We start from the raw sequence: 12,415 nt of genomic DNA, 5'->3' as shown, positions 1-12,415 counted from the left end.
ATTCAGCAAGCCCCGCTCAGTGATGCGCAAATCGGAGACAAAAGATGCCCTCTTGGTGAAGAGAGTCAGTTACTAAATTCTATTACCATTTTTCTAAATCAGTACAGTCATGGAGATGCCATCTTTGCTGCATTGCTTAAAAAGAACCTTTCCCCCCTTTCCACCTCTTGTATATGCACAACGGTTAGAGCTGGCTCTGACTGCTGTTCCATATCTTAATGAATGAGTCACATCAATTGCTCTGTCAGTAAGCCCTTTCATAAAACAGACCAACACGAAACACGCAGAATCCTCCCGGAACTTGTTTGCTCACAGCGGCATCTTTTCAGATTTTTCTGTGCTAAATTACGCTGTCACCGTGAGGCATTAACTGCAAATTCACACAGTTCAGCCAGAGTCAGCAACCTCTTGTGACTGTATCTGACTTTATGCATGTAAAATAACACTTTTACAGAAAGCCCCCGTATATGGTGGGGAGGGGGAATGGGGGTCAGGATTCTGACCTCTTCTCTGTCATCTGCTTGGCTCTGTGGCACCTTGACTTTTGTCTCCTCTTGCTGTTCTCCTCAGGAGCCTCTAATAAGAAAAGGCAGAGGTGTCTAGGAATGCTGCTGAGCTCACAGAATACAAAAGAACTGGGCTATTATCAAGCTATCCATTTTAGCACTAAGCTAAATACAAAGCTTGCGAATGATGCTCTCTGAATGCAGTCCCGTTTTATACTCTGTCTCTAAGAAGTTAATCCGTTCTCTTTGCCCCCTTCCAGAGGAGCTGCACCGCACCCTCGCCTGGGAATTGATGCCTGTTTCTTTTCCCCTTCTGATGCCAGCTTTTCTGTTCACAATAAGGATTCAGGCAAGGCAGGGACTCACTGTGTTTCTCTATCAGATGCCATGCACACTACTTCCGTCAAAACAATTAGTGTTCATTTCGACTTTACTCGGGGAGACCTGCGGTGACTGATCAGTATAAATTATGGATGTATCTGTCCAGATGCGGCATCTATCCAGATACTCTTGTTCATTCATGCATAGGTTGGAGGAAATTTCATTCTTCTCAGTTCAAAAGCAGTCACTAAAAATACCCCCATACTTTTTTTTTAATGTATTTTAGCATGGTTTCTATCGTTATGCCCCTGAACTCACTCACTACATCTGTAATTGGGGCTACTCTGCCTCCCCATAAGCTCTGGTGATCTGTCTAAATAGCTAGGAAATCATGAGGCAGTATTAAATCTCAATACAGGACAGTTTGGCTCTCCTCAGTTTGACTTGTCTTTCCCCCTGTTCAAGATGGCGTTCTTCAAGCTCTTTTCAAAGACACATCCACTTGTTCAAGATCATCAGTGCGCTTGACAAGGAGCAATATAAACTTCAAATGAACACTGAGGGTTAGCGTTCTCTGCGGTCCAAACGGGCCTCTGTGCACTTTGCTTCCTATTAGTGTGAATGAGCAGCTAGAAGAACTAGCAGACGCATTGCACAATGCCACAAAAGAGCCAATATTATTGTTTTCCAAAAGACATTGAGTAGTTTTGCTGATTCCCTTAAATATAACAAACCGACGGGAGAGGGGTGTCTCTATTTGATGGGTTTATTTACTGGCTTCAATAAGAGTCTTTGAACACACATATACAATTGGGGATTCCCCCCCCCCAAAAAAATAAATTAATCAGCATTGAGCAAAGCAATGAAAAGATAACATGATAGAGGAGCCCAGAGCACCAGGCTATAAGTGTGAGAATCCAGACAGAGAGAGGGCAGCCAAAAGGAAACTCTGTGGAATTCCCCGAATCACACATTCCAAAAGAGAGCCTTCCCTGCCCCTGAGGGCTCTGCCAGAGGCAGATATATTGGCTTAAATGGCTGCTTTTGTTTTCTCGGGAGACACATCTCATAATAATCATTTTCAGGGAATCCCACAAAATACTTTAAGATGGATTCTAACAACAAAGTGCCACCAATATGAGGGGGTGGCGTGGGTTGCTGCGCTTCCAATGTCTCTCAAAGTAGTGAACACAGAAGGGACAGGGCTAGTCCTCCTCCTCAGGATCCATTCTGCTAAAAGCTGCCACACGTAGGGCAACTCTGAAGATGACAGAGCCTTAACAGAAAGCATGCTCCGTGTGTGTGTGTGTGTGTGTGTGTGTGTGTGTGTGTGTGTGTGTGTTGTACAGGAGAAGGAAAATGAGGTGATGGCCTCAGCTCTTTTTCCCAATTTGTTTTCCCACTGATTTTTGAGTTTTCTTTTCAGAATTCTGTTGCCTTTCTTGAATCCTAGAGTAAAGACAAGAGGTAGGCCCAGAGCCCCTCCCTGCGCATAGCACCGACACCCCAGAGGTCTTATAAATCAGTGGAAAAATCAATAAATTCTATAAGGTAGTTTCTACTTTGCAATATCACCAAGGGACAGGGCTAATGCTTTTTTTTTTCTCCATCACCATCCCCATTTTTCTGTTAAAAAAAAATTCCTCTGCTTAGGAACAAATGGGCAATCAAATTTGCTGAGTAAGTATTTCAACTATCTAATTTTATTACTTTACAATTGACATACCTTCCCTCTGGAAATGTTTGCAATTCATTAATTAGTAGTAATCTTTCCCAAGAGACTAATTTAATGAATCCTCTCCAATTCTTACTTTCAAAAAAGAGGGATAGAGCTTAGCAACATCCAAGCTATAAAGTGGTGACTGCTCCAAAGTCGGTTTGGAAAAATCAAGGGATCTATTTATTGCCATGACTTTCTACCACTATGTCAATCTTTTTCTAACGAGGATGCTCCCAGTTTGAAAGCAAGGTTTCACCAAGGTAACCGTGATCTGTGGCAGCAGCTGGATTTGTAGACTTGTCTGTGGTGTGTGCTCTCTTTAAGCTCCTTGCCTGTTCTGCATAAACTGTGAGAGCAGAGCAGAAGCCGAGCCTAAGGTGTCCTTCTAAAGAGGTCACTGGGTGTGGCCTACCAGGCCAGAGGCCAGAGGCAAACTTACGGAGGGATTTCCTGCCTGGGACCCCAACCTTGCCTCTTTTGCTGAAGTCCCTCTTCCTGGCATGAACTGAGGGCTCTCAGTACCCTCTGGGTCACACCGTCTCGAGTTTCAGTAAGAAAATAAAGCATTGTCCTTGAACAAACCCCCAGGATCCATGGAGGAGGTGTAGCAAAGATCTAAGACTGTCCAAAACCTGTCTTGGACAGTTTTTGCACTTGCGCGGTGTAAGGTAAGGTTTTCTGGGTTGCAAACCCCACCTGGTGCTGCAGCAGCGCCACCTAAGATCTTTTGTCGCCAGTCTGCAAGCCCCTCCTGTTCCTTAGATGTGTAGTCCCATGTAGGAGTCTTCGGAATAGTGTCAGCCTGTAACTGCAAAATCTATAGCACTTGCTAACTGGTCAACCCTGTCCGGGCGTCTTACAAGCAACTTCCTGCTTTCAGAGGCATCAGTACTTTTTTGAGAAGCCAGCGAAGGAATTTCTTACACCATTGGGCCCAGCTGGGTGTCCCCTCTGGAGCTCTCATTGCGGCTCGCCAGCGCCACCCCTAGAGGAGTGTAGCGGTAGCCTTGGGGCCCTGTCGCCTTCGTCTGGCTTCCTGGCTTGGGGCGGACACGGCGGGCGACACTCGGGAAAGAGCCAAGCCTGGCCTTCAGCGGAGATGGCCCAGACTCTTGGCTGGGAGCCTACAAATGCCAGGGATCAGACTTGATGCGTCTATGGGAGCTCTCTAACGGTTGGTGCACCTCGATCTGGAGGGGGCGCTCGTCGGTCTAGCTCAGGGCCAGACCTCTGCGGAGATGCCCAAGGGGGTCAAGGACTGGGATTAACCAACGATTTTGGGAAACTGAGACCCAAGCCACATCCCCGAGGACACAGATGGGCTGCCCAGGGGGCTTGATCAAATCTGCAGGAGCTGGTCCAACCCTAAGAGCTCCCGGGCCCGAGGGGCCAACAAACTTTGGTGCAGCAGAGAGGCGGAGATGGGTTGCAGTTGGAGGCTGGTCCCGGGAGCCGCTGCTCTCCTCCACCTGCTCCGGCTCTGCCTCCGCCCAGCCCTCGCCCACCCCACTCCCCCCACCCGCCAGCCCCGCCATCAGACTCCTCAGCTCTCCTCTCCCTCCTTTTTCTCCCCCCTTGCCTGACTCCCCCACTTTCCTCTGGGCTCTTCTTTTGTATTTTCTCCTCCCTCGCCTCCCCGCTTGCCTCTTGCCTCCTCCGGGGCCGCAGGGGAGGAGGCGAGCACACTGCACCCTGGGCCCGCGCGCGGCTCGCAGGGAGGCGTATTTCCCACTTCTCCCGGGGAATTTGGAGAGGGTATGTGCGCGCGCGCGCGTGAGCTGCAGGCAAAAGAGGGTAGAATCTAGCGGCGAGCAGAGGGTCAGGGTCTTTGACGTTTCTCGCCCGTTGCACAAACCTCGCGGAGCAAGAAAGAGTGTATCCGAGAGTGCGTGCGTGTACACGGGCTGGCTGCCCTTGGCACAATCGGTGGCCCGGGGCCCCGGGGCCCGCGGTCCCCTCTGGCGGCCCGGGATTACCGTGACGTCACATCGAGCCTCTGGCCACCTTGGACTGGGACACCTCGGGAACCTCACAGCCCAACGCTGCCGCGCTGTACCTCACCTTACCACTGCGCGCCTTTGGCAACCTGCTCCTTCTTCCTAATTCTGCCGATCCATGGGCCCCTCTGCCTTCTGGAACCCACAGGCCGTAGGGGTGCCTTACCAATCGCAGGACTCAGCTGCCCCTCTGCCTTTGACTCTGCCTCCAGTCTCTCCCCGCCAGCCAAGGAACTGGCGGTCAGATCCTGCAGCCCTGTAAGGAGACCAGAAGCTGTGCTGCTGGGATCATCCGATCACCAAGGAACTCGAAAGGAAAGAGGGACTCCAGTCCCTGGAGAACCCCTGCTATGGCCTTCCCACCCTTTGGACACCCGTACGGCGGTGCATCCCAGGTGAGTAGAACCTAATTTGGGGGTGGGGTGGCAGAGGCTAGCTAGAGGGATGCCCAGTGATCCCCGAGTTTCCTCTTCTCCTTGGCCCAAGGGAAGTCAGAAAGCACGGACAGGGAAATGTGCCACAGCACCCGCTGACATCCAGATGCCAGTCTGAGAGCTGTCACTCTCTGAGTGCCACCTGAAACGCGCTCTCTGTGTGAGGTGGGTGGGATCCGAGGGAACTTGCAGCCGGAGTTACCCTTGTACAGATTCGTGAACTGACTGGGGTACTGTCAGGAGAAAACCAAAGCGCTCCAGGCCAGAGCGTTGGCACAACACTGCTCTTTTGTTGACCTTTGCTCCATTCCAGAGCCCACTCTTTTCTAAACTCCCTCTACTTCCGCTTCCCTCCAGTTTCCAAAACAGGGCTTTGTGCAGTGGTGAGGGTTTCCTTGGAGAATTCTGAGGATGCCCATCACTGTTTTCCATTTTCCCCAAAATAGTGATTTTATATATATATTCATTCCCCTTGGGATTTAGTGTCAGGTCGACCTTTGACCTGCTGTGAGATCTTGGACTAGTTTACTCTGCTCATGGGTGGATTCCTTTTTTGTACAGCTGGGACAGGAGTGACGTGCTGGTGATGGTCGTGAAGGCTAACTTTTAACTTTGCCTTTGTAGAATCCCCTGGGGACCGGGGATGAGGATTTGGTCTTATTTCCAGAAGATCCCTGGGACTGTGGTGCCTTAGCAATGTCCTGGGGGGGGGGCATCTATAAGGGCAATTTGGGTAAATTGCCATCAAGGAATCCCTAAGCCAGTGCTCCCTGCACCTGGTGGTATTCGGTTCCTAGAATGAAGGCATGAAGACATCAGGTAGCTTTCTTGCATCTCCTCTGGCTGCAGTCAGTAGATGGATTTTCAGCTTCTAATGACTCCTTTCCTGTTCTTGTAGTTTCTGGTGTCTGCAAGCTCCAGTGCCACTTGCTGCGAAACGGCCCCTCGGTCCGTGTCAGATGCGGCCTCAGCCTCCAACTCTGTCTCTACTCTTTGCTGTACACCCTATGACAGTCGGCTGCTGGGCAGTGCTCGGCCAGAGCTGGGCGCTGCCTTGGGCATCTATGGAGCACCCTATGCAGCTGCCCAGAGTTACCCTGGGTACCTGACCTATGGCCCAGAGCCACCCACACTGTGCAGTACACTGGTGAGTAGTGGAGCTGGGACTGTTCCTGGAACTGGCCTGGGACTGTTTGGTGAACACTGAGACTTGGAAGTATAGACAATCAGCACAGATGAGCTTGACTGTAACTTTGGGGACAAGCTAAATGCGACAAGACAATGCTGAGAAAATAGCATAGTGAATAAGGGCCAATTCCAGTCCCCAGTACTTTACAATTTGGAGAACTCCACACTGCTTAGAAAATATTTGTACTTCTTAGACTTCTTTAAGGTAGGTAAATCAACATTATTCTTGACTTGCAGGTATGTAGTTGAGGTGCAGAGCTAATGTACCCAAATCACAAGCATGCCGAGAGTCGGGAATATTTCTCCCATGATGCCGCTGGGGAGGGCTGTATGTGATGAGAAACCCAGAGGCTGGAGCCATTGTAGCAGCTGAAACTCAGTCACTGATTATTCTGTTCCTAGGATCCTGCCAAGTACTCTGCCAGCATGAATGACTTCCTTGCCTCAATCTCAGTAAGGGAGAAACTGAGGCATAGAAATTAAAAAGCTATGCCCAACATTACACAGCCATTTCAAGGGGGTAGTGCTGGGGTGCTGATGCCACACGGGTACCTGAATCCTTGTCCTGTGTAGTCCTGAAGCCCTTTCTCCTCTCCCACCAGAATCCTCAGTATGAGTTTAAGGATGCTCCGGGAAGTTTTACTCCCAGCCTGACCCAACCAGGGGCCTATTACCCCTATGAGACAGCTCTGGGACAATATCAATATGACAGGTAAGAAATCGGGGACAGTGGTGGCTGTTTTCCTTTGGACATCCCTCACCCTATGAATGATGGGCTTGGAGCCTAACTGCATTCCCTGGCCCCCGATCTTTCTGGCTGGCGGGGCCTCTGGTTGCTCGCCTGGAATCTGAGCCCCTGTTTGCCCGCAGGTATGGTGGCGTGGACTTGAGCAGCACTGGCCGCAGGAGGAACGCCACGCGGGAAAGCACGAGCGCACTGAAGGCGTGGCTCCACGAGCACCGCAAGAACCCGTACCCCACCAAGGGCGAGAAGATCATGCTGGCCATCATCACCAAGATGACCCTCACCCAGGTGTCCACCTGGTTCGCCAACGCGCGCCGGCGTCTCAAGAAGGAGAACAAGATGACGTGGGCGCCCAAGAACAAGGGCGGGGAGGAGAAGAAAGTGGAGGGTGGAGAAGACTCTCTGGGATGCCTGAATGGTGACACCAAAGGTACAGACAAGTCACCAGCCCACCTGGTGGGCTTCCTTAAGACAGTAAACATAAGATCCAAAGGCACCTGTGCTACTACAGATAGTTTTATAAAAGATGCTCCACATATCCTTTTCCTGGGTTGCAGTGCAAACCCCAGGGCCTTTGCACCAGTGCCTCACAGAGAAATGGGGTCGCTCCAGCTCCAATGCTTCTTCTCAGAAATACTCCCCCGCCCCCTTAAGCTCTCAAGTCCCTTCGGGTTCAGTTTTGCTTACTTCCCTTATTCTGCATTTTGTCCCTGCCTACCCCTCTCTCTAAAAGGCCATCTCCCCCCTGGAAGACGTTTGCTTTACTGCTGTAGTTCCTAAATGCTTCATGTGGAAATGATGCTCTGCACACAGAAATATTTACTGGATTAAATACCATGACACCAGTCACCCGTGGGTGCTGAAGTTGAGAGAAAACCGTCCCTCCTCTTTTTATAACCGAGACACTAGGACACTGGGGTCCAGGAGATCTGAGAGGCGGGGCAGGCAGGGCAGTGCAGTGCAGGCGGTTCTTCCCCTGGGGCTGGCAGACAGCCTCGGAGCTAGGGAGAGCGACAGAATGGCGAGAGAATGCTGAAGTGCTGAGCGCATCTTGCTAAAAGCTTCTCTGGGTAGGACCCTGCCGCGATTTTCCCTAGGGTGTAAGGCTTTTCTCACAAGCTCTTCGCTTCCTACAGACGCTACTGTCAGCCAGGAAGCCCGGGGGCTGAGGCTGAGTGACCTGGAAGACCTGGAGGAAGAGGAGGAAGAGGAGGAAGCAGAAGAGGAGGCAGCGGTCTCAGCAACACGGAGGCTGGCAGATTTTCGGAAGAACACGCAGCCCCTGCCTGCTCCCTGCGCTGCAGCAGCTCAGGAGGGCTGCTTGGAGAGCAGAGAGTGCGGCCTGGGGTTAACCCGCTTCTCCTTTACAGAGGCCCCGCAATCAGGGGAAGCTGACTTCATTACCGCAGAGCCAAGTGGCCCCACGATGATCGTGCACTACCCAAGCGGCCACAAACCCCGCATTTGGTCCTTAGCTCACACTGCGGCAGGCAGCGCTGTGGAAGGTGCTCCCTCAACTCCGCCCAGGGTACAAAGTCCAGAGTGCCACATGATTCCCAGACAGCCCAGTTCTATCAGGCGACTCCTGGTCCCCAGGGACTCCGGAGACAGAGACGAAGAGGATTCTCAAGCAGTCAAAGCTCTTGGAAACTCCGCGTTCGCCCTGCAGGGGCTGCCACTGAACTGTGCACCATACCCGAGGCGGAGAGAGCCAGAAACGCGGTTCCAGTACCCATCAGGAGCTGAAGGTAGTAGGACCCCAGCGGCGCTGAGAGTACTTGTCCAAAAGATACCCACCCATCACCTTCCCCAGATTTAACAGGAGACTGCCCGCCACATTGTCAATTTCCCGAAAAATCATATAGTCTTTGAAAGGATGGGCAGTCTAGCTCTGTGCGACCGTCTTGTAAGTTGTACAAGGGCACGTCTCTCCCCTTGTCCCCTGTCTGCCCTTTGGTAATGCTAGTTGGCCTCTGCTTGGCTGTATGGAGCATGTGCAGAGGGCTGCTTAGGACGCTGTCTCAGGGACTGAGCCACGCACTCTGTGGGCTGGTGGTCGATGCCTCCTTCTGGCTCACTAAAAGACCTGGGTAGCTCAGATACACTCTGCATTTTACAACTTGGAAGCCAAGAGCAAGACTATCCTTGGGGATAGCCCAAAGGTTTGACCCCCCCCCCCCTTCATTTAATGTCCCCTTCCTCTGATATGCCTTTGACGAGAGCTTGGCAAAAGGAAACTTTCCCTCTACAAAGGGACAGTGCCTAAGCACTAGGCAGCCTCTAGCAATTACTAGTATCCGATTCTGGTCTTTGTAGTAATTTCTCTCAGGATTAGCTCTTGGCTTAGAAAACTGGGTTACATTGTTATGTGAATTTACACATAACTGGTCCAGGCATTACCTCCGACAAGCAGATTGCCTCTAGACCTTGGCCTCGGACACAAACTGACCTCTGATTTGCTAGAAATTATGGCCAAGTGGCTTTCGGGTTTTAATCAAACTTTCCTCTCTCAGCAGGTTAGTGAAATAACTGCAGATTGCAGAAGACTTTTGGAAATGGCTGCTTCTGGATTCACCTTCCTATTAAGAAGTTTCCAGACCTGGGCAGTGACTGGGAGCTCTCACTTTGCCTAAGACAAACACACAGAACCATCCTAGCATTCTTGCACGCAGGGCTGGGGCTGGCCAGGCAGAAACACACCTAATCAGACTTGGAAGGGAGATGGCAGGACACCTTGGGAGAAAGCCCTGTGTGTGTTCACAGGGTGCTTTTTTACCAAGTCTCTCTTCCTCCTGTGGATGGAGGTCCTGAACAACATCCTTTCCTGCTCACCCACCCCTGCCCAGCCCACTCACTGTGTAACTTTCTTGCTGAAATGGTTTCCAAGGACTGTCTGTGTCTCCTTCTTTCCTCTTCCTCTTCCCAGGCTATACCTTCAAAAATAACTTAGCAGAACCCAAGGTGTGTATTCCATTAATGCCAAGGACCCTGGGAGAGGTCTGGTGCCATTGGAGCTTGGAACTGCCACCAAGGCTTCTGGGGACAGGGTCGTGGACCGCAGACCTCAGTTCTGTCAATCACAGAGAGAGGAACTGAGGAAGCCACCCACAATGCCCAGGACATAGTGACCTCCCACACTCCCAATCTGAACAAGCGGCAGCTGAAGAGCAAAGCGACATCAGACTATTTGTTGAGAAGCAGCTTTTATTCCCTGGTGGTACTGGGCCTGTAACCGTGTGTGCAGGGCATCCATGAAAGGAAACCCGACAGTCCCTTACCACTGCTTCCCTGACACCCAATAACGAAGGAGGCAGTTTGGCAGGTTGGGAAGAAAATATGCCACAGAGGGCATATTTTCTACTTAATCGTAAGTGCCCGTCCCTTCTGGTACAGGCCAACCAATGGGAGCTGAGCACCAGGGCAGGGCGTTGTCCCCTTGTCCCTTCGTGAGAGTCTGTCCAAGTGGGTGAGAGGTTTGAAGATGACCTAGAATGTGGGATAAGGTTGCCTGGGCCTGGGTCCCAGCTCTAGAAAACTCAACTTCAGCAATGAGTGAACTCACACCTTCCTATCTGGAGGGAGTCTGGGTAGTCATGGTAATGATCAAGGAGAGTTGGTGTGAACTTGAGAAAGCCACTCTGCAGGCAGTCTCCAGGGCTGGACCACTCATCCAGGAGGCCCTGTTGGTTGGCACCCTCCAGAAGGTGGAAAGGACGCATCCTCGTCGTCTAGGTGATTTTAAGGCCTTAGAAGATGCAGAGACAAAATGGGAAGGACAAGATCAAAACAAAACACAATCTTTGGAATGGGGCGGGTGGTGGCACACACCTTTAATCTCAGCATCAGGAGGCAGAGGCAGGCTGACCTCCGTGAATTCAAGGCCAACCTGGTCTACAGAGGGAGTTCCAGGACAGCTGGGTCTACACAGAGAAACCCTGTCTCAAAAGAAATAATGATAATAATAGTGAAGAAAATAATGATAATAATAGTGATAATAATAATTTTAAAATTGGAAAAAAATCCTATGAGCCTCCTCAGATGAGGAAACTGGAGCCCAAGGAGAGAGCCTGTGCTTTGATCGATCCTAGCTTTCTGCTCCAGTCCAAAGCTCTCTTCTGGTTCCTATCTTATGTCTTAGGGGAAACCTCCTCCTACCCTACCGTTTGGTTCTTAGGCAACAGCTGGTTCCACCCCACCCCACCCCACCCCCCAGCTTCCCCAGGGACTTTGCAGTCGCCCTCGCTGACCTGAGGCTTAGGGTCCGGAAAATTAAACTGCGAAAAGATAAACATTATTTCCAGTCGGCTTTGCAGGATTAAAGCTTGTAATAAAGAGCATTAGCTGAAGGTTTCTTTCAAGGCACTCCCCACCATCCCCCTCCATGGTCCAGGTAGACGGTCCACCCCTCCCCAGGAGGCTGCAGGGGAGGCTGCCAATACTTCTTATAGGGTGTAGTCCTGTAGAGGAGGGTGGAGGGGCCTTTTCTCACTGAGTCAGCATTAGGAAGCCCAAACTGCGGATGAGAGAGTGCCAAATCCAAGGTTGGAATGGGTCTTTATCTCCATCTAGGTATAGAGAATGCTGGGAAAGCAGTCGGGCTGGGATGAGATTTGTTAGGCCTCCTTCTGATGCTCAAGGTCTCCTCCAGAGCTAATGGTGACCCCAAGGCCTGAGAATGGCACGTCTGAGCCTGAGATTATCCCAGCCTTAGGCCCCCCAGCCACAATCTGTTCCCACTACCTCTGCCTACACTGAGAGCCTCCTGCAAATCTCCAGTATAATCTCCCAGAATCATATTTTGAATACACTTTTGATTAAATGTAATAGTGGGGGTGGGGGCGCTGAAACCTGCTGGTATCCACAGACAGCTGGCCATTGTTTAAAGTTCTTCAGAGGAAGTGTCCATCCCGTGACATGATCTTAGACCTCCATGGACGGCTAAAATGCTCCTCCGTTTTTTTCTGGGTGGCGCCAGGGGCTAGCCTGGAGAGTATGGTGGCAGCTGAGTATGAAGTTAGGATCGCTTCTGCGTGTTTGTTCCCTCGTGTGCCAGATATCATTATATAAGCCGTGAAAGCTCTAGGTGACTCTGTGTTTACATAACCTGAAATTATGTCACCTTGTTAGTGGTCACCAAACATCTAGAGCCTTTATTGGGTACCAGGCTCGGTGTTTGGTCTGTTTGAATGCTCTAACAGAACACGCTGGGATGGGGGACTGGTAAACAGTAGATTTATTTCTCCTAGTTCCTAAGGCCGGAGAGAATCCAAACCACCACCAGCAGGACCTGTTTTCAGGTTTCTAGGCCACACGTTGCATGGTAGTAGATTTATCCGGGAGTTTTTGTTTGTTTTGTTGTTTTGTTTTTTGTAAGATCTCTAACTCGTTCAGGAGTAAGGAAGCACTAATATAGTGCTTCATCGCTTTCAATGTTGTCCTGTTGGGAGTAAGGCGTCAGCATATTCATTTAGGGTTGGGCAAAGACACAGTCTTACCACATTCTG

The 12,415-nt window shown here is 50.8% G+C and overlaps 1 protein-coding gene across 1 annotated transcript; it reads left to right on the top strand.

The window, feature by feature from the left end:
- Positions 1-4,894: 4,894 nt before the first annotated feature.
- Positions 4,895-10,143, top strand: Irx6 (iroquois homeobox 6). The gene is made up of 6 exons (XM_052166426.1): positions 4,895-4,939; positions 5,877-6,125; positions 6,769-6,878; positions 7,037-7,341; positions 8,048-8,659; positions 9,995-10,143. Exons 1-6 carry the CDS (start codon positions 4,895-4,897, stop codon positions 10,141-10,143), a joined length of 1,470 nt encoding a protein of 489 aa, XP_052022386.1.
- The last annotated feature ends 2,272 nt before the right edge of the window (positions 10,144-12,415 follow it).

This window comes from Apodemus sylvaticus, chromosome 21, assembly GCF_947179515.1.
Source record: "Apodemus sylvaticus chromosome 21, mApoSyl1.1, whole genome shotgun sequence".
NCBI lineage: Eukaryota > Metazoa > Chordata > Mammalia > Rodentia > Muridae > Apodemus > Apodemus sylvaticus.
The sequence above is the reverse complement of the archived record's forward strand: the minus strand, read 5'-3'. Positions and strand labels throughout refer to the sequence as shown.